The sequence below is a fragment of the Eutrigla gurnardus genome (genome assembly GCF_963514095.1).
Source record: "Eutrigla gurnardus genome assembly, chromosome: 8".
NCBI classification, from domain to species: domain Eukaryota; kingdom Metazoa; phylum Chordata; class Actinopteri; order Perciformes; family Triglidae; genus Eutrigla; species Eutrigla gurnardus.
The window spans coordinates 2,715,850-2,743,665 of NC_139922.1; the positions used below are offsets into that span (position 1 = coordinate 2,715,850).

The 27,816-nt window shown below is 47.3% G+C and overlaps 2 protein-coding genes across 3 annotated transcripts in view; one reads left to right on the top strand and one right to left on the bottom strand.

Annotated features, from left to right (window-relative positions):
- The window catches only part of flna (filamin A, alpha (actin binding protein 280)), a 60,568-nt gene extending 44,402 nt beyond the window's left edge, over positions 1–16,166 (top strand). Inside the window, exons 26-49 of one of the 2 annotated variants that reach the window (XM_084015354.1) lie at positions 155–315; positions 635–802; positions 1,113–1,236; positions 1,784–1,940; positions 2,033–2,222; positions 3,427–3,450; positions 3,802–4,049; positions 4,282–4,356; positions 4,987–5,086; positions 5,578–5,718; positions 5,811–5,939; positions 6,023–6,196; positions 6,568–6,729; positions 6,822–7,025; positions 7,108–7,260; positions 7,698–7,820; positions 8,094–8,360; positions 8,478–8,615; positions 11,343–11,458; positions 13,326–13,458; positions 13,543–13,719; positions 13,809–14,027; positions 14,101–14,298; positions 14,942–16,166. In XM_084015354.1, coding sequence (XP_083871480.1) covers positions 155–315; positions 635–802; positions 1,113–1,236; positions 1,784–1,940; positions 2,033–2,222; positions 3,427–3,450; positions 3,802–4,049; positions 4,282–4,356; positions 4,987–5,086; positions 5,578–5,718; positions 5,811–5,939; positions 6,023–6,196; positions 6,568–6,729; positions 6,822–7,025; positions 7,108–7,260; positions 7,698–7,820; positions 8,094–8,360; positions 8,478–8,615; positions 11,343–11,458; positions 13,326–13,458; positions 13,543–13,719; positions 13,809–14,027; positions 14,101–14,298; positions 14,942–15,126 — 3,766 coding nt within the window. In that variant the 3' untranslated portion in view covers positions 15,127–16,166. The remainder of the gene's footprint in view (positions 1–154; positions 316–634; positions 803–1,112; positions 1,237–1,783; positions 1,941–2,032; positions 2,223–3,426; positions 3,451–3,801; positions 4,050–4,281; positions 4,357–4,986; positions 5,087–5,577; positions 5,719–5,810; positions 5,940–6,022; positions 6,197–6,567; positions 6,730–6,821; positions 7,026–7,107; positions 7,261–7,697; positions 7,821–8,093; positions 8,361–8,477; positions 8,616–11,342; positions 11,459–13,325; positions 13,459–13,542; positions 13,720–13,808; positions 14,028–14,100; positions 14,299–14,941) is intronic. The other variant, XM_084015355.1, reaches the window with a different exon arrangement.
- Positions 16,167–21,727: 5,561 nt separating this feature from the next.
- On the bottom strand, positions 21,728–27,540 carry LOC311017215 (ninjurin-1). Its single transcript, XM_084015435.1, has 4 exons — positions 27,350–27,540; positions 24,299–24,533; positions 23,471–23,606; positions 21,728–21,865 (listed from the first exon to the last, which is right to left on the bottom strand). Exons 1-4 carry the CDS (start codon positions 27,395–27,397, stop codon positions 21,790–21,792), a joined length of 495 nt encoding a protein of 164 aa, XP_083871561.1. The 5' UTR covers positions 27,398–27,540; the 3' UTR covers positions 21,728–21,789.
- Between the last annotated feature and the right edge of the window lie 276 nt (positions 27,541–27,816).

Below are 27,816 nucleotides of genomic sequence, written 5' to 3' on the forward strand. Positions count from 1 at the left end.
GGAACCAGGGTTAAAATAGAGTTCCAGGACTGGGGATGGGGGACAATCGTGGTTCACAGTACGGATCACCTGGGCCAAGTGGGCGTGAACCCTTAGTCCCTGGGCTTGGAAAATGTACGTGTTTGCTCTTCAACGTCCTTGTCTTCCCTTGCAGGGGAGCAGGTACTGGTGGTCTTGGTCTGGCGATGGAGGGTCCATCCGAGGCCAAAATGTCCTGCACTGATAACAAGGATGGCAGCTGCAGTGTGGAGTACATCCCATACGAGGCCGGCACATACAACCTCAACGTCACCTATGGAGGACAGCCCATCAAAGGTACGCAGTCCTCGCAGGAGAAGATGTTTCCTGGCATGATGTTTAGCGCATTTAAGAAATTAAATGTGATTGAGGTAGTCTAGCACTGATCTGGTTGCATTCACAGGAAAAGGATTGGTTCCTTACCATGAATACTGTTTGAATGCCTGATATGCCATAAAATGGATTTTTCTTGTGTTGTGTATCATGTGGACGGCAACTGAGACTGCTCTGGGTCTTCAGGATCATGGTGCTTGGTTCTCTGCCGGTATGAATATGTTTGATGCTGATCTGTGTAGCTAACCTGCTGGTCTCCTGTGGACCATGCTGGTCTCGGCAGGGAGTCCGTTCTCGGTGCCCGTCAGTGACACGGTGGACAGCACCAAGGTGAAGTGCCAGGGTCCAGGTCTGGGGACCAACGTCAGAGCCAACATTCCTCAGGCCTTCACTGTGGACGCCTCCAAAGCCGGCGTCGCCCCCCTGCAGGTCCGGGTCCAAGGGCCCAAAGGTAAGTGTCTCTGTGGGACTCTGGGTCTCTATTCTTGATTCAAGCTTGTATTTTGGGACGAAAAGTAAGAATTCAAACAGCTGATATCTGAGTTTTTGGTGTCTGTGTGTCTGTGTGTCTGTGTGTCTGTGTGTGCGTGTGTGCGTGTGTGTGTGTGTGTGTGTGTGTGTGTGTGTGTGTGTGTGTGTGTGTGTGTGTGTGTGTGTGTGTGTGTGTGTGTGTGTGTGTGTGTGTGTGTGTGTGTGTGTGTGTGTGTGTGTGTGTGTGTGTGTGTGTGTGTGTGTGTGTGTGTGTGTGTGTGTGTGTGTAGGTGTGGTGGAGCCCGTGGAGGTCCTGGATAACGGAGATCAGACTCACACTGTCAACTATGTTCCCACCAGAGAAGGACCGTACTCCATCAATGTGTTGTATAATGATGAGGAGATCCCACGCAGGTAACACACCAACAATAATCATAGTAATAATAATAATAATAATACATTTTAAACATAGAGGGTTTTTCATGGAAATCCGAGTTTACAGTTGAAATAGAAACAAAACAGATGAACGAGACAAAAACACAGCATCTGTCACAGTTTGGTGATTCATGTGGTTTCCAGAAGGGAGGAGGTTAGGGTGAAGACCTTCATGGTCTGGAATGAGTTGGTCTGGTCCACAGAAGATGGAAATCTTTGTCTATGTTTTGCATGTTTTTAGAAGAAGTAACTAACAATATCTGACTAAAATGGAGCCAGAGATCACGTTTTTCTTTAATACCCTGATGGAGGAGACGCTTCATGGTGGATTTCAGGCTGAGAGAGTTTATTCTGCTGCTGATCCACTCTTTGACGCCATGTTGATTAAAATCCAGTCGTCACCAGCACGCAATGAATATTGGGATACGTTGGGCCGTGAAGGATCCATCGTGACGCAGCTAGCACTCAAGTATTTGTTCCTCGTTACTCTCCGTCTGTGCTCACGCAGCCTCTCCCCCTCTCTCAGCCCCTACAAGGTAAAGGTGCTGCCCACCCACGATGCCAGTAAGGTGCGAGCCAGTGGACCCGGTCTGAACACCACAGGGGTGCCTGCCTCTCTGCCCGTCGAATTCACCATTGATGCCAAAGATGCCGGCGAGGGGCTGCTGGCCGTGCAGATCACTGTAAGCTCTCGCACGTTAGTCACACAATCAAGAGAGAAACAGATACCTTTGGTAAGTGGTTTTGAAACCTTGGTCCCCTTGGACCCCTGCAGGACCCAGAGGGGAAGCCCAAGAAGGCCAATATCCGTGACAACCACGACGGGACCTACCTGGTGTCCTATGTGCCGGACATGACGGGCAGATACACCATCCTGATTAAGTACGGAGGGGATGAGATCCCGTACTCGCCCTACCGGATCAGGGCCCTGCCCTCCGGAGACGCCAGCAAGTGCACCGTCACAGGTGCGTACACTTGTTTTCATGTTTTAACGATGAGCTCATACAAGAGTTACTGTTACAGTTGACAGCATCACATGTTGCGTGAGCAGGTCGTTAGTGCTGCTTTGCTGCAGACATCCAGACCCACCCCTCAACAAAGAATATTAAGACATGACCCCCCCCCCCCCCCCCATTTTCCTCCGGTGGTCCATTCCATAAATACCAACGGTCCCTTAGAAGCTTTAAACACTGAATTTAAACCGTCATCAGCTTCTAAATGGACTCAAGTTCTCCAGAATCAGACAGGATCACAATGGTTCAACTGGAACACCTGTTGCTCTGAACCGTTGTGACCCTGTTCACTGGTGACATTCAGCTGGTTGTGACTTCAGTAATTGTTTGGCGTAGATAATAAACACAACTGGATTTATGATGGATTGAAGTTTCAATGAGGACAGCTGCCGTCGCTATGAGCAACCATAGCATAGCAAACGCTAAGTGACCAACTAATGTTGGTACAGGATGCCTAGCTTGATTAGAAGTCTGTCATTCCTGTTAACTGGATGCTAACTTTGGTGACGAGGCAGCCGAACACTGAATGACGGCATGCAGAGAGCTGTCAATCACCAGGTAGCCACGCCCTAAAGCATTCACAGGTTGACATTCAAGCTCGTTCCAGCAGAGAGAAGATTGATACCATGAAATATGAAGCTGTGGATGGATAGCTTAGTGTAGCATAAAGACCGGAACCAAAGGGAAACAGCTAGCCTTTACGTCTCGTTTTTTTAATCCAAACGGAAACCACGACGCGTTGTTTTTCACTCGCTATGCTAAGCTAAGTGGCTCTAGCTTCACATTTAGCATCAGAGTGTCATCTTAAAAGAAAACCCACATCGATGTTTTGTGTGTGTGTGGTTGTGCACATGTACACTGTATATTAGCCTTTTAAAGTTTCATATCTAATGTTTCATTCATTGTTATGTTGTGTTCCTCACGCTGTGCTCCTCAGCTATACACACACACACACACACACACTTAGACACACACACACACACACTTAGACACACACACACACACACACTCATACACACACACCCCCTGCTTCACACCACCGTTTGTTCTCATGGAGCACAGTTATTGCCTCCCACCCCCCCACTCCCACCTGACTGTCTGTTATTTGTCACTTTTGTGTTTCCTCCTCGCTCTCCTGCTTCTCACCTACTATCAGTCTCAATCGGCGGTCATGGTTTAGGTAAGCCTTCTGAACGACCTTCTTACCTTCCTGTCAGCATGGAGGATAGTGGCACCAGCTTTCAGCCTCATGTCTCCTCTCTTACTTCTCATAGTTCTTTCTCTCCCACAAGTGAGTGTCCTCAGACTAACGGACTAACCGATAGGTAGGAAGGCATGGTGGAATGGCTAATCCAGCTTTCAGTTCTACATGGGGGACTGTCTGATAACACCGTACCAGCTGGTGGTTTAACATGACTAGACCTGGTCCCGCGGTGTTCGGGTCTCCTGTGGTGGAATGTGCATGCTGAATGTTGTTCGTCTTTGAGACCAGAAGTAACGTGTCTCACCGCTGACCCGTCTCACCCTCAAGGCGCCGGCGTTGGCCCGACCATCCAGATCGGCGAACAGACAGTCATCACGGTGGACGCCAAGGCTGCTGGGAAAGGCAAGGTGACGTGCAGTGTGTGCACGCCTGAGGGGGCGGAGCTGGACGTGGACGTTGTTGAAAATGAGGATGGCACATTCGACATCTTCTACACGGCGCCGCAGCCTGGCGAGTATGTGATCTGCGTCCGGTTTGGAGGGGAGCACATCCCCAACAGTCCCTTTCAAGTCACGGTAAGTGGAGCGTGTTTCCGTGCTCGTCAATAATCACTGAACCTACCGGAACGAATCACTCGTCAATAATCACTGAACCTACCAATCAGCAGGCAGAGATCAACAACTAAGAGGTCCGGTCAACAAAGCTCCCTGACGCTGTTTCTTCCTACAGAAGCTTTGTGATTGGCTCCTGGTTGCACCAGACAGTTTGGACTTGTTCTGACTGTTTTGTCCCCCCCCCCCCCCCCAGGCACTGGAAGGAGCGCCATCAGACCAGCTCCTGCAGCAGAGCCAAATGCCGCAGTACTACGCTCAACAGCCCTGGGTACCGACCAACCTCCGCCTCCTCCTCCTCCTCCTTTCTTCCTCTTCTTTTCTTCTTCTTCCTCTTCCTCCTCTTCTCCTTTTTCTTCTTCCTCTTCTTCTTCTTCTACTTCCTCTTCTCTTCCTCCTCTTCTTCTCTTCCTCCTTCCTCCGCCTGCATCAGTGTCTGCTGTCTCTCCTTGCAGGTGTTTTACCTGAGGGACTATTTTCTCTCTTAAACAGGATTGCTTAAACATGGACAACAGAGCTGCATGATATTCATATTTTCCTCCCGTATGTCTAAAACGTGTGCACACAGTTTGTATTCAGCAATATGGCAAACCTTGCAATTTTGGATGTCCCATGAGTCATTGTGCTCGTCTGTAGCTCCATGTCAACAAGCCATTTTGGGGAAAGGTCCATGTGGGTTTGTCAGCTGCTCCACATGTTGCAAAATGGCTACCTGTGCTTTGTTTGTCTCCCTCACCGGCCCGGCGCTTGTCCTCATCTCGTCCTCCTGACCTCGATCATCATCACAGCTGTTTGTTGGTACTCGGGAACGTTGACCCCTCTGTCCTGCGCTGTGTTCATTCACTGTAATCACGGCCTCTACAAGGACGCCGTGTCTGACCTCTGATCTCTTGTCTCCCAGGCAACGGACAGGCCGATGGGAATGAATGGTCTGGATGTGGCGGGGCTGAGACCGTTTGACCTTGTCATCCCATTCACCATCCAGAAGGGCGAGATCACCGGTAGGTTCACCAGGAAGTCCAGATGCTGCCTTCGCAGCAGTTGATGCAAATTCAAACAATTCCTGTCAATAATGTGTGAGCTTGCAATTTAGTCCAATCACAACTTTTCCATAAACATCCTAAATAAGGAGATCACTGTAAAGTTTCCTACTTCCTGTTTGATACATTCTGTATCCTGTCAAGCAAACATCACAGATAAAAGGTTAAGTTGGTCCCATTGATCTGGATCACAGCTGATCACTGCCCTATGTGTGTGTCTCTCTCTCTCTCTCTCTCTCTCTCTCTCTCTCTCTCTCGTTGGTCTCTCTCTCTGTCAACGACATCATATGATTGTTGGATATTCATAATGGTCACAACAGTCATCAAAGTGTCGTGGTGCGTTCGGGGGCAGACATGTTGACTTGCCCCCACTAATGAGTTGCACACTAACATCTCCACACACGGAGCCTGCATCGCTGCCGACCTTTCACGTCTGTGTTTCTCTGCTGAAGGCGAGGTCCGGATGCCGTCGGGCAAAGTGGCGAAGCCCGACATCACAGACAACAAGGACGGCACCGTGACCGTGAAGTATGCTCCCACCGAGGCTGGCCTGCACGAGATGGACATCAAGTACGACGGCATCCACATCCCCGGTACGACTCCGCCTCTCACCCACCTCACACCCGCTCTCAGGGATGTGCATCCTTTGAGGATCTCATCCGTCCTCTCTGGTGTCTCCTCACAGGAAGTCCCCTACAGTTCTTCGTGGACTACATGAACAGTGGGAACGTGAGCGCCTATGGACCGGGTCTGATCCACGGGACCGTCAACAAGCCGGCGGTCTTCACTGTGAACACTAAAGATGCCGGGGAGGGTACGTTGTCTTTCGTGATATTATAAACCTGCTCATTACACAGACTAACAAATATCAGCAGATAACCCGTCATGTCCTTGTAGGGGGTCTGTCTTTGGCCATTGAGGGTCCCTCCAAGGCAGACATCAGCTGCCTTGACAACCAGGACGGGACCTGCACCGTGTCCTACCTGCCCGTCCTGCCCGGAGACTACAGCATCCTGGTCAAATACAACGACAAGCACATCCCCGGCAGCCCCTTCTCCGCCAGGATCACCGGTAAGATCCCCCTCTACGCGAGGATTCATCTTCACATGCTCTGAACTTGTAGGGGGCAGCGTTTCACCTCTACTGCTTTCATCAGAGGAACTAGAACAACCGCCTCACTGCTGTATCCCTCCACCAACCAATCATGTTGCAGTTTGCATCCACTGTGTCATCGTTTCATCCCTCTAGACCCGTCAATCACCATACTACCTTCCATGGGGGCAGAGTGGGTAGCAGGGCTTGGCCTCTGTACTACCTTACATGGGGGGTAGAGGGGGGCAGGGCTTGGCCTCTACCACCTCTGTACTACCTTACATGGGGGGTAGAGGGGGGCAGGGCTTGGCCTCTCTGTACTACCTCCTCTCCGTTGACTGTGTCCTCAGGTGACGACTCCATGAGGATGTCCCACCTGAAGGTGGGCTCCGCTGCAGACATCCCCCTGGACATCGGAGAGTTTGACCTCAGCCAGCTGACCGCCTCGCTGACCACGCCCTCGGGCCGCGAGGAGCCCTGCCTGCTGAAGATGCTGCGTAACGGCCATGTTGGTGCGTGTGTGTGATGGCCGATGAGCCTCCGCTGTCGCTGCCGCCTCCTTTTAACCCTCCGCTTGCTGCTTTCATGCGTTTGTCCGTCACAGGTATCTCCTTTGTCCCGAAGGAGATCGGAGAGCACTTAGTGAACATCAAGAAGAACGGTCGCCATATTCCCAGCAGCCCCATCTCCGTCATGATCAACCAATCAGAGATCGGCGATGCCAGCCGCGTGCACGTGAGTGGACCTGGCTTGAGCGAGGCCAGGACCTTTGAGCCCGCTGAGTTCATCATCGACACTCGTGACGCAGGTACGTGCCCGATGAAACGCCGTGTGGTTCTTTGTTCCGTGTTACTTTCTCCCGCCGTCTCACGCGTCCTCCGTCCATGCAGGCTACGGCGGCCTGAGCCTGTCCATCGAGGGCCCCAGTAAGGTGGACATCAACACCGAGGACCAGGAGGACGGCACCTGTAAGGTCACCTACTGCCCCACGGAACCAGGAAATTACATCATCAACATCAAGTTCGCTGACCAACATGTGCCAGGTGCGATCCGTCAGGAGGCGGTATTCTTGACTTCCTGTCCACATGCTAGGCAAGTCAGAAGCCCAAACCATCTGTAAGCCAGCTGAAGTGAATCCTGAGGGGAGATGTTTCTAACTCAGCTTGGAGTTTAACACCTACTACAATTAAAACTTCAAGATGAGAAATTACCTTCAATTCTGAAATTATATATTTGAAGCGTCTCAAATATCTGAAGGGTCCCTTTTAGGAGAGATTGGAGGTCAGAACACAAACACAACACTAAACACTAAGCGATGATGGTATAGGCCACGTTGCTATGAGATCACAGGCGTTGATTTCCTCAAAGTACCTTTTCACTGCACATTCTGGGGTCGGAGGTCGTTTCGTACAACTACATGGATGCAGAGTGATGTTGGACTGAATCATGTGTGTGTGTGTGTGTGTGTATGTGTGTGTAGGTAGTGCATTCACAGTGAAGGTGACGGGGGAGGGGAGGATGAAGGAGAGCATCACCAGGAAGAGAAGAGCAGCATCAGTCGCTAACGTTGGCAGCCAGTGTGACCTCAGCCTCAAGATCCCAGGTAATGATGATGTCATAATGTTAGTGTTAGATGCAACCGTCACAGAAACGACTCGTTCACTAGTGCCGTGTCCGTTGGTAACCTCCCAGAGTTTCGTGCTCATCACTGGTCCCAAGTCCCGGAGGAAGGGACCGGTACCAGTCTAGTGCAGACACGGGACCGGTACCAGTCTATTGCAGACACGGGACCGGTACCAGTCTAGTGCAGACATGGGACCGGTACCAGTTCTGCCTTCAGACAACAGATGAAATAACGAGGTTCTTCTGCACTCAGAGATCAGCATCGCTGACATGACGGCCCAGGTCACCAGCCCCTCGGGTCAGGTCCACAAGGCCGACATCATGGAGGGGGACAACAACACCTACTGCATCCGCTTCGTCCCCACGGAGACCGGTGTGCACACCGTGTGTGTCAAATACAACGGCGTGCACGTGCCTGGCAGCCCCTTCCAGTTCACTGTTGGGCCCCTGGGAGAGGGCGGGGCTCACAAGGTCCGTGCCGGAGGGCCGGGCCTGGAGAGAGCTGAGGCTGGAGTACCAGGTTGGTGTCCGGAAAGTTCAGGTCCCATGACTGTTGTGGCCCCTGTGTTGTGTGTTAGATGATGTCTATTATTCTTCAGATCCCCTCACTCTGTTGTGGCCCCTGTGTTGTGTGTAGCCGAGTTCAGCATCTGGACCAGGGAGGCTGGGGCCGGAGGTCTCAGTATCGCTGTGGAGGGGCCGAGCAAGGCGGAAATCGCCTTCGAGGACCGCAAGGACGGCTCCAGTGGAGTGTCCTACATCGTCCAGGAGCCCGGTGAGAGATGAGTTTAACATCCTCAATCATATTTTTGCAAGAAAAAAATCTATTTCTTTATTTTTATAACTAAATCCTTTGTGTTTTCACTTCCTGACTTGTGCTTAGTATGCTGGTACCAACAATAATATATAATATGCGGTTGTGGAGTGCCTGTGGTCACACGGCAGTGTCGCAGCCGCCTACCTGTGCTGCGGCCGCCTCCTCGTGGCACAAGTTTAGACACAAGCAATCGACATTCAAAGCCATCCATCTCCCTGACTGCTGTCTGAGGTGCATGCAAAGTGTGGAGCAGATGAGACAATAAAATCCTTAGCAGGTGTGGAAAGTTTCATTGATCTCTCCCTCCTCCTCCCCCTGTGTCCTCTCTGCAGGCTGAAATGAGAGGAATTAATCAGGTGTGGCTTTTACTTGGAAAAAGTCACAAAATCAGTGACATTTCCTGTCGCCAGTAGGTGGCGCTCTGACTGTGAGTCAATATTACAGTGCAGACGTGTTCAGGGTGGGACTCTAATCAAGTATGGAAACTTTGGAGCAGATCACAGAAGCAACACTGAAGTTATAATAGTTTTGATGTTTAAGGCGAAGGTTCAACTGACAGCTGTCTGAGTGTGAAGGTGTGAAGTTTGGACCTGATCAGACAATGTATAAAGTCATTGGCAGGTGTGGAAAGTTTCATGTGTTGATCTGGTGTTAAACAGTGACAGAGGTCACATCTTCTCCATGCCTTCCTGACATCTCTCGGAGTCCCTTAGTGTTTCTCCTTCTCCTCCCAAGTATTTACAGTCACAGAGCTGATGGTGGTTAAAAACATCTTTTTGCTCACTTCCTGTTGACTTTAGGCGGTAGGTCCAAGAGGCTTTTTTGTACATCTCCAGGTCTATCTAGGAAAAAATATTTTGTGCATGTGCGCCCAACCTAAAGGGGGGGCTGTTACTCAGAACAAGGCCATGAAATCTGTCACATTTCCTGTCGCCATTAGGTGGCGCTCTGACTGTGAGTCAATATTGCAGTGCAGACGTGTTCAGGGTGGGACCGATCAGAGAAGAAACGCTGAAGTTATAACAGCTTTGATGCCTTTGGTGAAGGTTCAAAATAGTAGCGCAGTCATGGCGTCGCCCTGGCCACGCCCCTTAATATTCTGGACATCTTTGGATAACTTTGTGTCCTTGAGGCCTTTCCAACCAGATAACCAACATTGGTATCAATCGGATCACCGGTGTAGTCCAAAATAGATCAAGTACAACCCCTGTGAATGGCTAAAAATGGCCAAAAATGCAGATTTTATTATTTTATTTTATTTTTGGAAGCGCCCCAGATTACTCAATTATAATGAAAATTGACATGTATGTTCTTTGAAGCTATGTCAACATAGCTTTCGAGTTTCATGCTGATTGGCCCAAAGGTTGTGGAGTTATGCTTATTGCTTTTTGGAGCCACAACCCTCTTATGTTCATTTGTCGATATCTTATGAATAAAACCATATTTTCAAAACCCCAGCTAGGTCTAATGAGTACGAACACCAAATTTCATCCAAATCGGATCAACGGTGTCGGAGAAATGAGCAAAATCGTGTTTTCATAAAATCCAAGATGGCGGAAGATCTTGCTCAGTGGACTTTTGTACTCCAAGAGGACACTCACCCGCATATGTGTGCAAAATTTCATGTCAATCGGAGTTACGGTGTGGCGGGGCTGGCAAATGCTCACGCTAGGTGGCGCTAGCGAGCAACTTTTTTGTGGCCGAATACGAAACCTAGCATCATATATATTATATATTATATATAATATATATTATATATGATGTCATGACAGCCGTCCTTTAATCACTATGGGTGCAGTCGAATAGTAAAAAAATAAGGTCCTAACTCCTATTCCTATCTCCTATTCCTTGACCTCTGGGGAAAACGTCACAGGGTTAAGGAAAGGCGATAAAAGAACACAAAAGGACTTAGGAATAGTCGACCGTGGTGCTCAGAGAATCCGACCGGACTTTCACTAAGCTACGTCATTATAACGCGGCCGCTGATGATTGACAGCTGATGATCGGCACCGGCGATTGACGTGCGTCTGCACTGGAGAAACTACAATAATGGACTACAAAAAGCGCATCGTCCACTTCTCCACATGTTGGTTTTATCAACAGCTGGTTCACTGACCGGCTTCGGGTCCAGCAGCTCCTCCTTTCTGTTTGACCGTTGTATTATTTACTTTTCATTTGTGGTTTTAGTTTCGTTTTTGTCAAACATTTGGAACATGATTGAAATAAAATTTAAAAAAAACATTCAATTATTATCACTGTCCACACACATTTATTATCACTATTCCAATTACTATATGTTTGCATGAAAGTCATTGTTAAATATGTAAATGCACATATCGTTTGTTTTCATTAACGGCCGAGGTGTGCGGCACTTTAAATGTTGCTCTTGCAAAGAATTGTGGGTCGGCGTAATCTCCTTTCCTATCGCATAGGAAGGTCCGTTGCATCCTATGCTAAAGGAGCTCTGAAAGGAAGCATTAGAGCTCCTTTCCTTTGCATTTAGAGAATTCGAACAGCTCTTATCATGGCGGCCACTTGTTTACTTCCGGGTCACTTCTTCAGTTAGGAACCTTCCTAAGCAAAAAAGACTATTCGACTGCACCCTATGTGTGGAGCCGCAGTCCTCTGTAGCTCTTCCTCCCCATGTGGTCGTTGTAGTGACCTTTGACCTCTGTCCTCCCACAGGAGACTACGAGGTGTCGATCCGGTTCAATGAGGAGCACATCCCCGACAGCCCCTTCATCGTCCCTGTGGCGTCGCCCTCCGATGATGCCCGACGCCTCACTGTTGCCAGTCTTCAGGTGAGGCTCTGAGACACACACACGCCAGGCCGCAGTGCGCTACCCACAATGCAGCAGCAGCATATCGTAGTTCCGCGTTTTGTCCGGGTGTGGACAGAATACCATGAACACTTGGACAACAACACTTGGAGAGTGGTTCTGGTTTTGGTAGCTGCTGCTGCTGCTGCATCGTTAGGCAGTGAAGGCTTCTGGGATACGAGAGGGACTGTGTGTGTTTCTCGTGCCTCATTCTAAAGGCTGCCAACAGCCTCCCACCGCTAACGTGATACAGGCCGCTAAAGGGTTAAAGAGGTCTGACATGGGCTTCTTCCTCTCTGTCTCTCTTCTCACTCACTTTCTTATAATCATCTCATCGCAGATATGACATGATGAAACCTTTCACACATGAACACGCATCTCTCCACCTGCATCAGACGGACCCTCCACAAAAACATCAACATAATCCTAAAAATAATCATAAACACACTCACATCTATCTATCTATCTATCTATCTATCTATCTATCTATCTATCTATCTATCTATCTATCTATCTATCTATCTATCTATCTATCTATCTATCTATCTATCTGTCTGTCTGTCTGTCTGTCTGTCTGTCTGTCTGTCTGTCTGTCTGTCTGTCCTCCTCACTGCTCAGCCCTCCTCTTTAGCCTTGTTAGCAACCTCAGGTAAGCTAGATGCTAGCGCATGCTATTAGCTAGGGATGCACCAATACCACAAGTACTTACATTTCAGTTGTTACTGATATGAGTACTTCATAAAACTGTCACAGTTCTAACAATAACTTTGAAAAGAGGAAAAGAAGGAGCAGCTCCACGGACTGTGGTGCTAGAACGAGGGTCTTTAGCGATTAGCTTTGCTGACTCATGATGTTTGAGGTGCTCCTGCGGAGGCCACGATGTTTGATCTAATGTTAATGCTACATTGCGCCACCTTAAGGTTGGGTGAAATTAGATCATAAACAGGCTGCAACTGTCTAGAATCTGCAGTTGTCCCTTAATATTTAATTTAATGTGTCACTTGTAATGTTTGTTCATCAGGTTATTGTTGCAGCTGGGCGGCTTATTAGGCTCCATGGTGAGAGGTTAAAGTGGCAGTCGGTAAGATTTGAGATGCGTTGCTTCTAGCGGCCTCTGTGGCGGTAGATGGAACCGCAGGCGAGCCTCTGGGACTCATCTCCCTCACTAACAGTGTGGACTGTCTCTCATCTGCGTGATGCCTTCAAATGCTCCACACTGAAAGGAGGTCTGTGGTTTTCCCTCGTTGGCGTCACTTTGCTTCTTGATGACTTTCCTTCTTCACTTCCATTAGTTTGTTGTTTCTTTTTCTTGGACTGGAAGTTGAATGGTCTTCTTTCTCTGCCTGTTGATCCTCCATTGTGAGTCAGCAGTAATGAAATGTACCTGGTCACACACTTTAGACTAGAGGGAGCCTGACTCAGCAGCTGGAAGTTACCAATTTCTGATTCCAAGTTAACACAGCATACTTCGGTGAGTAGCTCCACCTGCAGACCAACTGCTGCTGACTGACGGAAAAAGATTAAACTCATTTAGAGTTTAGTGGGAGAAATAGGATCAAAGTAGCAACAAGCACTTTCATTAGTGGTCACATGATCAACCACCATTGTTTTAACTCACTCTTTGATAGATAGGAACTAAAAAGACAATTACATAGATGAAAATGTTACGGACTGCCACTTTAACGTCACGTTGCCATAGCGGTATCAGTGAGGTTGTATCTTAGGAATTTGAGGAGCATCGGTGTATCCTGACTATGAATCAGACTGTAACAGAATCAGCAGGTTCTGTTGGTTGGTGTTTAGTTGTGGAGACACAGTGTTGAGTGTGTGAGTCTGTGTTGTCGAGCAGGAGTCTGGTTTGAAGGTGAACCAGCCGGCGTCGTTCGCCGTCAGCCTGAACGGGGCGAAGGGTGCGATTGACGCTAAGGTCCACAGCCCGTCTGGAGCCCTGGAGGAATGCTGCGTCACAGAGATCGACCAAGGTAACACCCGAACCAGACCTAGACCAGACTGTCTGATGCTGCTGGACAGAAGACACGTCTTCATGTGTCCTCTCTGTTTTCTAGATAAGTACGCAGTTCGGTTCATCCCCAGGGAGAACGGCCTCTATCTTATCGATGTGAAGTTCAATGGAAGTCACATCCCTGGTAGTCCCTTCAAGATCCGGGTAGGAGAGACGGGTCAGGCTGGAGACCCGGGGATGGTCTCGGCCTACGGGGCAGGACTGGAGGGAGGCACTACAGGTAACACACTGCCCGTCCACAAGACCACCATGTTCACATCTGTCACCTCTTCACCTCACCCCCCCCTCTTTCTGTCTGCTGGCCTCCAGGAACCGCATGCGAGTTTGTGGTGAACACGAGCAAAGCTGGTCCTGGTGCTCTGGCTGTGACCATCGATGGACCCTCCAAGGTGAAGATGGACTGCGTGGAGTGCCCTGAGGGCTACAGAGTCACTTACACCCCCATGGCTCCTGGCAACTATCTGATCTCCATCAAGTACGGCGGTCCATACCACATCGTAGGGAGCCCCTTCAAGGCCAAGATCACAGGTGAGGAATCTTCCTTCAGCAGACCGGCTCAAACTGAATGTGGATTAACTGACAGGTGGTCTCCACCTTCCAGGCTCCAAGCTCGTGCCCAGCCACAGTATGCATGAAACCTCTTCTGTCATGGTGGACCCCGTGACCCGTGCCATCAGCTGTTCTCAGCAGGCGGCCCCTGCCCAGTCCGACGCCAGCAAGGTGGCGGCCAAGGGCCTGGGCCTGACCAAGGGCTTCATCGGCCAGAAGAACAGCTTCACCGTAGACTGCAGCAAAGCAGGTGTGTATGATCGCCATGGTAACATGTTTTTATGGGGTTTTCACCTCTGCGAGACAAACCCACTAACAGCGGGTTCACTCTGCATCAGCTGCACTGGTCATTCCCAAGAGCCAGCATGCACAGCTCAAGGGTCCTGGTCTACATAAATGGAACGGGGCCGGAGTCATTGTCCTGACACGTCTGCTGGGAAAAGGGCATCCGGCAACCAGGGGTCCAGGGACCCTCTGTGGTATGTGAGGGAGTTCCACAGGGTCCCCAGAAATGTGGGGAGTTTAGTTGCACTTTTGAATTCCCTGGGGCAGTGAGTCATAAGAGACTGTTGTGATTTCACTTCCTCCTTCCTCTGCTGCAACTGACATCTATAACATTTATAACATCTATAACATCCTCCTCTGGCTCCTAACTAGCAACATGTTTTAAGATGGAGTTCTCTGCAGGGACCATGACTGCATCTGGATCCATTTAGGGGTCCTTGACAAACAAACAGAACATGGGAGGAACTTCTTCTTTCTGAAGTTTCAACCAGTTTGAAACTCTTGACCCATGACCCCACCAGAAAGGATGCCATCTAGTGGACAGAAGAAGAAGTAGTGGCGTTGAGGTAACGGTGGGTCTGAAACTGACGTGGTGTCTCCGTCCTCAGGTCGTAACATGCTCCTGGTTGGGGTGGACGGACCCAAGGTCCCCTGTGAAGAAATCCTGGTGAAGCATCTTGGCAGCCGCATGTACAACGTGAGCTACCAGCTGAAGGAGAAGGGCGAGTATGTCCTGGTGGTGAAGTGGGGGGAGGACCACATCCCCGGCAGCCCCTACCACATCACTGTCTAACACTTTACCACTGTCTTCTGTCTAGTACCACCATCGCTGTTTACAACCTCCATGTTCCAACATCTCTGGCTCTCTTCCTGTGTGCTTTAACTATTTAACCAACTAGAATCAAACTCTCACATCAGTGTTAACCTTCAGCCAGATTCCTCTTTTAAAACCCAGAATCTCCCAAAGATGAACACACAGACACGTCTTCCCCCTCATCGCTCCCCTCCCGGTTTTATTCTCATCGCCTCGTTCAGTACTCGTCATTTAGGGAGGAAGAAGCACCTTTTCACTATGATAAGCCAGACTCTTATCGTTACATTTCCAGTCTTGGACTCAAGTGGATGTTAGCAGGTTTGTGTGAGCTGGTGTATGGTGACGGGCTAGCTCAGTGGGCTAGCTCAGTGATACCGCTCACACCAGAGGAGCAACACAGATAATGGATTCAGCTACATGTGAACGATTACAGGACTCGAACCAGCGAGCGTTAGAAGTACGGTGACCTCCTGACCTGCGTCCACGCTGTAACGCCTTTCATTGTAGAGAAGTCAGATGGAGCCGTTGCTTCTAACCACCTGGCTCTGGTTCAGTCCAGCACGTGGTCTTCATGGTGCCGGTTCCCTGACCCGGTCGCACCTGCTGCTCCGTGTTCCGGCGCCCCCGGTCCTCCGAGCAGGAGAACCTCTCACAGCAGCTTCTGGTGGTTTGTCTCACGCTCTCGCAACACCGCCGCTGTGTTTCACATGTGACCCGCGTGTTCCTCAGTCTGATCCTGATCCAGAATAACGTGGTGGAGGCGTTTTCACATTTATTAAAAGGTTTAAAAAGGGAAGTTTCTAAAGTTGCTGACAGAAGGGCTGAAGAAGATGTTGTGGTTCGTCCTGAAAAACCCAAAGAGAACAGCTGTTTCCTTGGTTTTCTGCCCCCCCCCCCCCCCTGCTGGCTTTGTGCATAGTGATATCTTTCAGAATAAAAAAAGAATCTTGTCCTTAATAAAAGGCTTTAAAGTGTTTGTAAGACAGTATTTTGATACACAATAAAGTTGTCTAAGTATTTTTCTGTCAATCAAATGGCTGTTTGTTTTATGTCCTAAAACTTCGGTGTTATTATGAATCTGACAAACTTGATATTCCAACACCTGACACCTGTGTTATTAATAATACTCATAATAATGAGCAGTAAAAGCGTTCAGTGTGAAGTAACATGGAGACGCAGTGAAGCCAACACCCTTCCTGGAGGGCTCGGCTCCTTATAGGGCCGACTGGCTTCCTGCCTCCAGGGGGCGCTGCAGGACAGTGAGCGGCAACCTTTTTTTTCAAGGGCCATTTATTTAAATGACATAATAAAGACCAACTTGATGCCCCAAGAGTCTGTACTAAGTCTGAGTTCCTCAAGAAGAAACTTTAATAAACACGATGAAAGAAAATAAAGGACCTGGAGGGCATAAAACCGGTATTCCAGACCTGATCGATCCTGGGCCTGATTGATCCTGGGCATGATGACTATGTTTTTATATTTTTAAAAGTAATGTCTTGTCTCAGTCTTGAACTGGTGTTTGTCATAAAAGAACACATTTAAATGCATGGAAATTAATCTTCATATTAATAGATATTCCTTATCAAGCCCAAAATGTTTCATATGAAAACATTCATGAAAGAAATATGAAGTGAAATGTAATTTCTGTATTTCTTTAGAAATCGGCTCGTTTGATCATGTACTTATTTATTGTTGGTGGTGACAAAATATTAGTTATCTATTTCTGATTAGTATTTTCAAAGAGAGTATTGCGGGCGAGGCCACCATGATGGGGTTCTGGAACATCTGTCTGATTCCAGACGACGGGGATTCAGGGCAAAGAGCAAAAACCTCCCGAGGACGTGGCAAGTCTGTTGCTGGGGTTAGTTCTGCCCATCCCCAAAGTGGTGCTGCAGATCTGATGAACCGACAACAAGTGTTGAAGCAACAGTCAACATGGAAGACAAATAAAGTCCAGGTCCAGGAAAGACGACATAGAACATAAAAGGACGTTTGCATCTTTTGCCAGGTTCTACTGTAACTGGTTCTGGGGTCTTCGTGACTAAGCAACAACAACAGGAAGTACACACCGGTTTGTCTGGTCGCCCACATGTATTAGGACTGAAGCACACTAATATTTTAAACATCATATTCATCATTAAAGTAATTTACATCTGTCAATGATTGACATGTAGGCTACCTTCAACGTAAAATCAGAGTGTATTTACAAAAGCACCAAAATAAAAGCATCCTGGGTCAGGATCCCTCCTATCTCCCCCAAAGTCCCCACTGGAAGGTCACCATAGAGGTGACACATCATGTGATCACCCATGGGGCATTCAAGTGCAGTGGTTTTATATTTTGAACAGGGATATGTTTATATATAAGGTCTTTGTATCGGTAACATCATTAAACATTCCTGTCCTGGCTGTCCTACAACCTGTCTCACTCTCACTGTGTCAGTGTTTGTGGGTTGGACCTCCTTCCTCAAGCATGTTGCCTTGAAGCTGTTTCTTTGTTCACGTCTGTATGATGATTGGACTCAGCCTTATCAATAACTTAGTTATGAACCAGCATGATTGATGATTGATCATTTCCCACCGTATCTACTACTTATGTGGCGTTCACACCGGACGCGATAGACGCGAATACAATCGCACGCGTGTATCGCGCCGCTTGATCATTTTGGACTATTCGCTTCATTCGCGTCATTCGCTTCATTCGCGTCATTCGCGCATGACGCTAATTTTTGAACCGGTGCTGCTCTAGTGGGGGAAACGAGGGCAGCGCCGGCGGGGAGCCGGCGGGTCACGTCGGCGGACCCTCCTCCTCCGCCTCGGGTTACCCGATGCCAGAGTCCGTGAGCCTCCTCCGGGAGCCACGTCCCTCGCACCTCTCCCCAGGGAGAGTCGGGGCCACATTCGACTACGACCTCAGATCAGACGAGACAACCCGCTGAATTTAAGCATATTACTAAGCGGAGGAAAATAAACTATCTAGGATTCCCTCAGTAGCGGCGAGCGAAGAGGGAAGAGCCCAGCGCTGAATCCCCGTCCGACGGGCGGGCGGACGTGGGAAATGTGGCGTAGGCCTACGGAAGACCGCTTGCCCGGTGTCGCTCGGGGGCCTCCTTCTGATCGAGGCTCAGCCCGTGGACGGTGTGAGGCCGGTAACGGCCCCCGTCGCTCCGGGGTCCGGTCTTCCCGAGTCGGGTTGTTTGGGAATGAGCTCAAACATATCTTTGACATGTATTGTTACTTATCAGTTGATACAAACACAAATACTGATATAAGATAATGTCAGCTTATATATCCGCCTGGCTGATTTATTTGCAAGCTTAATGACAGCTTATTGGTCTGTGTCAATATTTAGACATTTGAATCCACCAGGAATTAACAAACCAAATCCCCCCAAAAACCCAAAGAAATAAAGCTTCCTCAAGAGATGACGAAGCAAATGACTAAAAACAGCTAAAAACAGCTCATCTGTCTGTCAGCTCATCTGTCTGTCGGCTTGAACTCGTCGCTGATTGGATGTCGCGGCGCGATGCCGCCTGAAAAGTTCAATATTTTCAACTTTATTCGCGTCGCTTCAGACGCGCCATTCGCGCCATCGCGTGGTACAGACACGCCAACTCCGGCAGCGACGGATACGGACGCAACGGACCGTCGAACGCACCGGCGAGTGGGCAGGTCTGTGTTCAAGTTGGATCAATTGGATAGACGTCCTGCGAAGTGGGCGGGACTTGAGTTTCGCTCTGCCGTTTCCAACATGGCGGCCGGGCCACAAACGATCTCATTTTACAGTTAAACTACACGCTAAAGCATGTTTCTGAAAACATTTGAGGCGGGAAATGTGTAGGTAGACACACCAACTCCGGCAACGGACGTCAAATTAACGGATCCCATTCATTGTCTATGTAGAGCAGGAGCTCCGCATGATGGATACGGCACGTCGAGTTGACGGCCCAGTCGCCGTATGTGAATTTGCATAAAGTTCGATAGATTGAACTTTATGCAAATGACGTCCGTCCAACGCAATGCCGCCGGCTCCAGAAACTTCGTTCAAACTATCAAACTAGGCAGTGTTGATCAAATATGAATCCAGATTCTGTTACTGCACTACACATTTCCCGCCTCAAATGTTTTCAGAAACATGCTTTAGCGTGTAGTTTAACTGTAAAATGAGATCGTTTGTGGCCCGGCCGCCATGTTGGAAACGGCAGAGCGAAACTCAAGTCCCGCCCACTTCCCAGGACGTCTATCCAATTGATCCAACTTGAACACAGAATCGCCCACTCGCCGGTGCGTTCGGCCGTCCGTTCCGTCCGTATCCGTCGCTGCCGGAGTTGGTGTGTCTGTACCACCAGACGCTCCATTCGCTTCATTCGCGAATGATTCGCGCCATTCGCGCCATTCGCGCCGCGTCTCATCGCGCCAGACGCTCCATTCGCGTCGCCTCCGCCTGAATCGCGTGTCATCGCGCCATTTACATTGATTTTCAATGTAGAGTCGCCGCTCAATTCGCGTCTATCGCGTTCGGTGTGAACGCCCCTTTATGCTGTCACTCATGATGCCACGCCCCTCTCATTTGGCACCACGCCCCGCCCGCCAAAATAACATCAGGAGATTAATTTGCCATTTAAGGGTTAAATAATGTATTATTATTATTATTATTATTATTATTATTATTATTATTATTATTATTATTATTATTATTATCATTTATTGTTCAATATCACATTTCTGACGTGATGTTATTTACTCATCAAATGTGTCATAAAGAATAATAAAGAAAGGCCTGATTGTTAATCTTTTCATACTTTTTATAGTTACTCGCTTCAGTTGGAGCTCTTCCAAGAACTAGACCAAGTCTGACCAAGGACCAGGCCAGGTCTGACAAGAACCAGACCAGGTCTGACCAAGGACCAGGCCAGGTCTGACCAAGAACCAGGTCTGACCAAGGACCAGAGCAGTCAGAAATATTGAAGATCTTTGACACAGAGGAACAACATCAATGTGCTATTTACTCCTAATGAACGGTACATTTTAACAGCAGGATTAGTTCTGTGGACCTCTGACCCTCCTTCAGTCTATGTTTATGGACTCGAGGAGGCAGATTCAGTCAGTCAGGTTTCGTGAGTCTGGGTCTGTTGGTCCACTAAAGGGGAACTTTAACTGAGTGACCCACGACGACGAGTCCTCCGCTGATCCACCTTCTCTAGTCTGTGTAACTCCTAGCATCGGGTCAGCTGATGGACTGGGACGTTAAAATCACATTTTACAGCGTATTAAGACAGCAATGGTTTTGATGGTTTTATTGTGTAAACGTTGCCTGGTGTTAGCAGCAGCTGACCCGGTCAACGGAGACTCGACCCGGATCCTTTTACTGATCCGGGTCAGCTTGTGAGTGAGTCTTCTCATCTCCGTTGACCCGTGGGGGGTCTGTTCAGAACCAGCAGGTGGGGAGTGGAAGTGGAGAGTCCACGCTGACAGCACGCTCCAACAAACATTTACTCATTACCTTTATTAATCCCAATAGAAAGTCTTGTGCTCCATGTTATAATATACAATAACTAAGAATAAATCAATAAAATATAGGTTAAGTAAAAATATAACAATACAATACAATACATTACAAGATCAGTGTTATTATTTTATTATTTACATATATACAGTATATGATTATATGTATATACTGTATATAATCATATATATAGATAATATATACACTACTCACAAAAAGTTATATAATTATATTTGGCTTTCAGGTGAAATTTATGGCTACAGTTCAGGCTACAGTGATATTATATCATGAAAGTAGGGCATTTAAGTAGAAGCATGCGATGGTGATTTCCTCATCTCAAACTATTTATTGAAACAAAAGCCAGCAGCAGTGGTGGATATACCACAACAAAACATGTCACTGTCTCAATAACTTGTCATGTGACCAAAGGACGTCCACGTCTCTGCTTTCTGGGACTCTTCCAGTCTCTCTGTGTCTCCGTAGCAACCTGCTGATGACACTCTGTGACTCTCTAAGCTCATTGGCCACTTCCCTCTGACAACATCCTGTTAGCATGGCGAGGTGCTCTTGATCACTTGTTAGGTGTCGTCTTGGTCTCATGATGTCAACATGTGAACAGCATGATGAAGACGATGTTTTGAATACCAACTCTAATTGAACCAGGACATTGATTGGTCGATTCAAGGATCAAACAGCTGTTGTGAATTTTACCGTTCAGCTCTGTGTTAGAGAACAGCAAGTTGTGCAAAAACCACTGAAACATTGAACAGTTGGACATTCAAAAGTTTAGAGAAGGTCAAATTAAGTTCATCTGTAAAGGTTAAAGCGCATTTTAGGTTCATCCTGAAATTTCACCTGAAAGCCGAATATCCATAACTTTTTGTGAGTAGTGTGTACAGTATATGTGTGTGTATATATACACTTATATATTTCTGATGGTCTCTGATGGTTTCCGTTGGTTACAGATGGTTGCTGATGGTCTCTGATAGTTGCTGATTGTTTCTGATGGTCTCTGAGGACCATCAGAATTTAGCTGACCCATCCAGGGAGTGGAGGTTAGTTCCAGCTGGAGAGACTGATGGAGATGCTCTCAAGGATTTGAAACAGGAACCCGTCTTCTGGTGGTCTAAAGGCGGTCTAAAGACTACCAGTACTGTTGAGGTCTTTGGGCAGAATGGAGAGTCGAGGCTCTTGTATCGACACAGCCGGGGACCTGCGAAGAAGGACACGTTACATGACTGCCAATCAGACCTACCTAACCACGACACCCTACGGGCCTCTACGCCACTTCATCACATCATTGTGTCTTTTCAAAATAAAGATCACAGGAATTTGGTTAAACCACGTACAGGGCATCCCAGAGGCCTATACTACTCAGTAAGTTCAACATACCAGGTATCTTCCAGTCATCCAGCTTAAGTAACCCTTACAAAGACAATCAGAGATCAGCGGTCACACAAAGCTGGTTATCAACTCGTTAACTCAACCCAGGGTTTACCTGTCCAGCTATGAGCGCGTGCACATGAAAGAGGCGGGGTTTGCAGCATTTGACCAATCACAAACATGGATCAGTCCACGGGCAGCGGAGCGGCGTATTTCACGCACGAGGAGCGAACCATAATTTTATAAAACTACGAAGAAGTTAAACATATAAAACAGGTAAAAAGCAACAGTTTTATCTGCCAAATGCAGGAAGGAGAGCTGGCAAAAACTCACCGACTGTGTGAATGTGTAAGCCGTATTAATAGTATTAATAGTATTAATAGTCGGCGTGCAGGTGGTGGAGTGGTTAGAGCCCATGCCATGTAGGCACGTACGCAAACGCAGCAGACCTCGGTTTGAATCCTGGTTGAAGGTCCTCTGCTGCATGTCACACCCCCCTCTCTCTCTTATCTATCCACTGCTAATAAAAGGCATTTATGCCTGAAAAAATCTAAAAAAAATAGTATTAATAGTTATATAATATCACTGCCCCAGCCTATAAGGACACTACTAGACCTGACTGATTAAATAAACATGTTAACTGTGCTGATAGCTCAGTGGTAGAGATACTGCCCCATGTTCTGAAGCTCTCTGCAGCGGTCCTGGGTTCGAATCCACCCTGCTGCCCTCTTTTAAATGGTGTCGTCCCTCTCTCTCATCCCTTTATCTCTCACGCAATAAAAGGCCAAACATAACTTTAAAAACATGAATGTGTTGCTTAGATGTATTCTTATAACGTGGTTTATGACAATATTAGCCTAATTCTTTCAGCTGCAATCCCGGCGGTGTAAAACGGACTTGGGAGCAAATAAAATAAATAAAAAAACATAATTCAAAGTGGTCAGTAGGCTGTACACTGACACAGATAAGTCATTCCCTCCGATGAGAATCTGGATCTCTCATATAAAACATCGCTCTCGGAACATGAGCTCTCCTAAGAGACCCTCTCATAATCCACGCACCAAGGTTTGTTTGTTTGTTTTTTATCCGCTCCATGGGATCTTTTACAAATGGTGATGCCATTTTCCAAGACAGCTGATTGGTCAGTCGGCGGTGTGTTTCTCCACGTTGATCTCTTATCAGGAACATAACCTGCTCCGGAGCAGGTTAGCTCTGCAGCGTAAGTTACCATGGCGATCTACCCCGGTAAGAAGTGAACCAGCGTCGTAGAACGGAAAACCCAGAGTTAACGCTTAAGTTACCTCGCTAAGCCCAAATCCTGCTTGCTAGTACAGGCCTCTGGCCTCTTAGATTTCCCTCTCTTGTGTCCAAGCTCCTCCCTGAGACCTGACCCAGCTGCAATCAGACCTGGTGATGTGTGTGTGTGTGTACTGACCTGACAGCGTGGCCCTCGAACCCGAGCGCTGTGATGAAGATGTTGATGAGGACGGTGAAGAAGACGAACACTGTTGCTACGTTGTTCATCGTGTTCAGCTTGGCCTGTTTCCTCACATCGTTAAGATCGTACTTCACTGCTGGCACAGGATCACACAGTGAGCTAGGACACTACTGGTGAGACACGAGGCACACCAGGGACACGAGAGACACAACAGACACAAGAGACAAGGGACAGAAGAGACAGAAGCAAGTGAAGGAAGTGACCATGTTTGGACTGTGGATGAGCGACAGGTTAATTTGATGAACCCAAGCGGTAGAGTGGCACCCCGAGCAGCACCCTTACTGGATCTGGATCCATCTGTATTCTGGTGTGAAGCTGCTAACAAAGTTAGCTTCATGATTCAAGGTCACCTTTACAGTCAAGTGTTAAAGTCATCTTAGTAGCTAACTGCACTGGTCGCGACCTGTCAATCAGCAGGTAGCCCAGACCCTAAAGCATCCCCTGCTTTCTGGTCTGTTGGACTCTAAATGGACCATAATGTACTAAATGAACATAATGCTGGATTCAAGAAGACTTGAAACTAGAGATTGAGACCATAAACTCCTACAATGTTTACTGAGATAAATCATCAATATCATACAATCAGAGATGAGTCGCCCCCTGGTGGCCAGCAGAGAGAATGCAGCTTTAAGGACCTTCAGCTTAGCTTCACTTCTCAGACCTGGAGGTTGCCTCCTGGCCCTGGACTTCCTTGACTCCTCCTGTCTGTAAAGATTCTACGATCACAGGTATGTTTGCAAGGTGCACTAAACGTGAGTGACTTGCCGATGAAGACGAGCAGCAGCCCCACTACAACCTGCAGTGTGATGGACAGAGACAGTAGGACAATGAGGGGGATGTAGAAACGGTAATGGGGTCCCACATAGAGGACGGTCTTCAGCTGGGATGAGTTGGCCATCAGCAAGGCCACATCCAACATGCTCTGGGCCGCACTCTTCTTCGTGGCGTAGTGGTTCATGTTGATGTGGCGAGACGCCTTTCGAGACTGGCCAGTCTGGGCCTGCACAGTGGAGAGGGCAGGTGGATTGGTTGGTTGGTTGGTTGGTTGGTTAGTTGGTTGGTTGGGTGATTAGTTAGCTAGTTGGTTGGTTGGTTGGTTGGTTGGTTGGTTGATTAGTTAGCTAGTTGGTTGGATGATTAGTTAGCTAGTTGGTTGGTTAGTTGGTTGGATGATTAGTTAGCTAGTTGGTTGGTTGGTTGGTAGGTTGGTTGATTAGTTAGCTAGTTGGTTGGTTTTTAGTTGGTTGGTCGATTAGTTGGTTGGTTGGTTGGTTAGTTAGTTAGTTAGTTAGTTAGTTAGTTAGTTAGTTAGTTAGTTAGTTAGTTAGTTAGTTAGTTAGTTAGAGAAGCTGGAAAGTGGACCGTAGTATGTTAGCTAGTCCTGGAAGGTCTCTTCTATTACAGTGCCAGCATACCTGCCCTTTGAAACGCTGGCCCTCCAACTGAATGGTCCAACTCCAACTATTTTAGTCATGTATATCACCCACCCAAAGTAAACAAGGATTTTATTAATGACGTCTCTGCTTTCCTGACTCACATCTGCTCACTCTCCTCAAATGTAATTCTTGGTGATTTTAATATCCACATGGACAACTTCAATCAGGCCCTTCCCAATGATTTTACATCCTGCCTAGTCAGCTTTGGTTTAAAACAATACAGCGATTTCCCTACCCATACTAAAGGACATATTTTGGATCAGGTCTGCTGCTCTGGTGTCACTCCCCTCAACTGTTCTGCTGATAATCTTCCCATCTCGGATCACATGCTAATTTCAACTGTAGCTCAACACTCTGTAGTCACTCTCACTACATGTATTGCCAGTCTCCCCCATATCAGCCATTCCTGCACTCCTGATCAACTGGTTACCCACTACAGCAATGGTCTCCAAACTTTGCTCAACTCACTCACTCCTGTAAAAACTTCTGTCTCATTCACCCACTCTACGCCATGGTTCTCACCCCATCTATAACAACTATAAGCCAAAGGACGTCAACTTGAGCGGCTTTTCAAGAACACCGGACTCTCTGTTCATCAACAAATGTACCACACCCACATCCTCCACTATAAAGACACACTCTCTTCAGTCAAATCCCAATATAATGCAGGTCTAATCAGTGCTGATGATGGTAACTCTCGGGCCCTGTTCTCACTAGTTAATAATACACTGCACCCTCCAAACTATTTTCCTCCATCTTTTTATTCTACAGATCACTGTAATTCATTAAATTTTTCAATGCAAAAATAATCAAGATCCACCACCACCTGACCTATGCCACCTGCAGTCCATCTCCTCCACATTTCCATGCCCCCCTTTCTCAATCATTCTCAAGCTTCCAACTGCCCCCTGCTGTTGACATCTCGGACCTCACCCTCAAATCCAAAAAAATCCACTTGACAATCTTAGTTAGTTAGTGAGTGAGTGAGTGAGTGAGTGAGTGAGTGAGTGAGTGAGTGAGTGAGTGAGTGAGTGAGTGAGTGAATTAGTTAGTTGGTTCTTGTTGAGGACTGATAAACAAAGTGACACCTTCACTGTTCTCCCCTCAGGATTGTCTGAATGATCTGTACTTGTGCCCATTTCCTGAGTCACTGGTTGCTTCCAAACACTGGTGCTATGTGTTTAGTTAACATGCTTGTGGTTGTCGGGGCAACGTGGGTGTGGCCAAGCAACAGGTGATGACTCACCTGGACGAGAGATAGAGGCAACAAGACTCAACATGCTGTGGAGCTTTCTCCAGGACTCCACTAGACCACATCAGTGGCAAACGAGCCCTCTCCTGTCATATATATATATATATATATATATATATATATATACACTACTCACAAAAAGTTAGGGATATTTGGCTTTCGGGTGAAATTTATGGAAAATGTAAAGAGTTCACACTATATCATGAAAGTAAGGAATTTAAGTAGAAGCATGCAATGGTGATTTCCTCATCTCAAACCATTTATTGAAACAAAAGCCAGCAGCAGTGGTGGTTATACCACGTTAAAAAATATCAATATCTCAATAACTTATCATGTCACCAAAGGACGTCCACGTCTCTGCTTTCTGGGACTCTTCCAGTCTCTCTGTATCTCTGTAGCAACCTGCTGATGACACTGTGACACTCTATGCTCAGTGGCCACTTCCCTCTAACAACATTCTGAAGCAATGATGAGGTACTCTTGATCACTTGTTAGGTGTCGTCTTGGTCTCATAATGTAAAAATGTGAACAACATGATGAAGACGATGTTTTGAATACCAACTCTAATTGAACCAGGACATTGATTGGTCGATTCAAGGATCAAGCATCTGTCATGAATGTTGCTGTTCAGCTCCTTGAGAAGAGCAAGTTGTGCAAAAAGTACTGGAACATTGAACAGTTGGATATTCAAAAGTTTAGAGAAGGTAAAATTAAGTTCACCTGTAAGGGTTATAATGCATTTTAGGTTCATCATGAAATTTCACCTGAAAGCCGGATATCCTTAACTTTTTGTGAGTAGTGGAGTAGTGTATATATATATATATATATATATATATATATACACATATACATACATACCCACATATGTGTATATACTTGTAACACACTAGATTAGAACAGAACAGACAACATAAGAGAACAGAACAGACTAGATACAGAAGAGACTAGAAACATAAGAAATGAGAAACATTTCTTATGTAAGAAACTATAAACAGAAGAAACTATAAACATAAACTATAAACAGAAGAGTCTATAAACAGAAGAAACTAGAAACAAAAGAAACTAGAAACTGAAGAAATTAGAAGAGAACACGATAGCAGTGGGACCTGGCTCGTCTGTCTTGCCTACCTCTACGTCTTTGTTCAGAGCTATGTCCTCTCTGTTCAGTCGGTCCATTGTCCTGTTGGTCTCTGTTATTCCCTGGTGATGCCTGTTAGTCCCTGATGGACTCTGTTAGTCCCTGTTGGACCCTGATGGACTCGGTTAGTCCCTGTTGACAGCTCTGAGGACTCTGTTGATATGTAGAACAGGAGCCGGTGTACTGTAAACCCTCAGAGGCCTCAGACAGGCTCAACGAGTCCTGCAGCTCCTCCTTACACACCTTTACAAAGGCCCCTCCCAGTGTGTCATCTCCTCTCACTCTCACTTCACACAGACCTGATAAGAATGAAAACTGCAGAACTAGTTGCGTTTGGTCAATGTTCATGGAAAGTCTAAGTACCGCGTTACTTGAACTAAAGCGCGAACATGGTTCAACTAAACTAAATGTATGATTTCACATGTAATTATGAACACTGTCCAGTAGAGGCCACTGG

Coding starts and splice junctions, on each gene's coding strand:
- LOC311017215 (XM_084015435.1), bottom strand. CDS start 27,397: ATGGACCGACTGAACAGAGAGGACATAGCTCTGAACAAAGACGTAGAG. Junction 23,607..24,298: donor GCTGCTGCTCGTCTTCATCG/GCAAGTCACTCA, acceptor CTGTGCCAGCAG/TGAAGTACGATCTTAACGAT. Junction 21,866..23,470: donor TTCGAGGGCCACGCTGTCAG/GTCAGTACACAC, acceptor CCTTCTTCGCAG/GTCCCCGGCTGTGTCGATAC.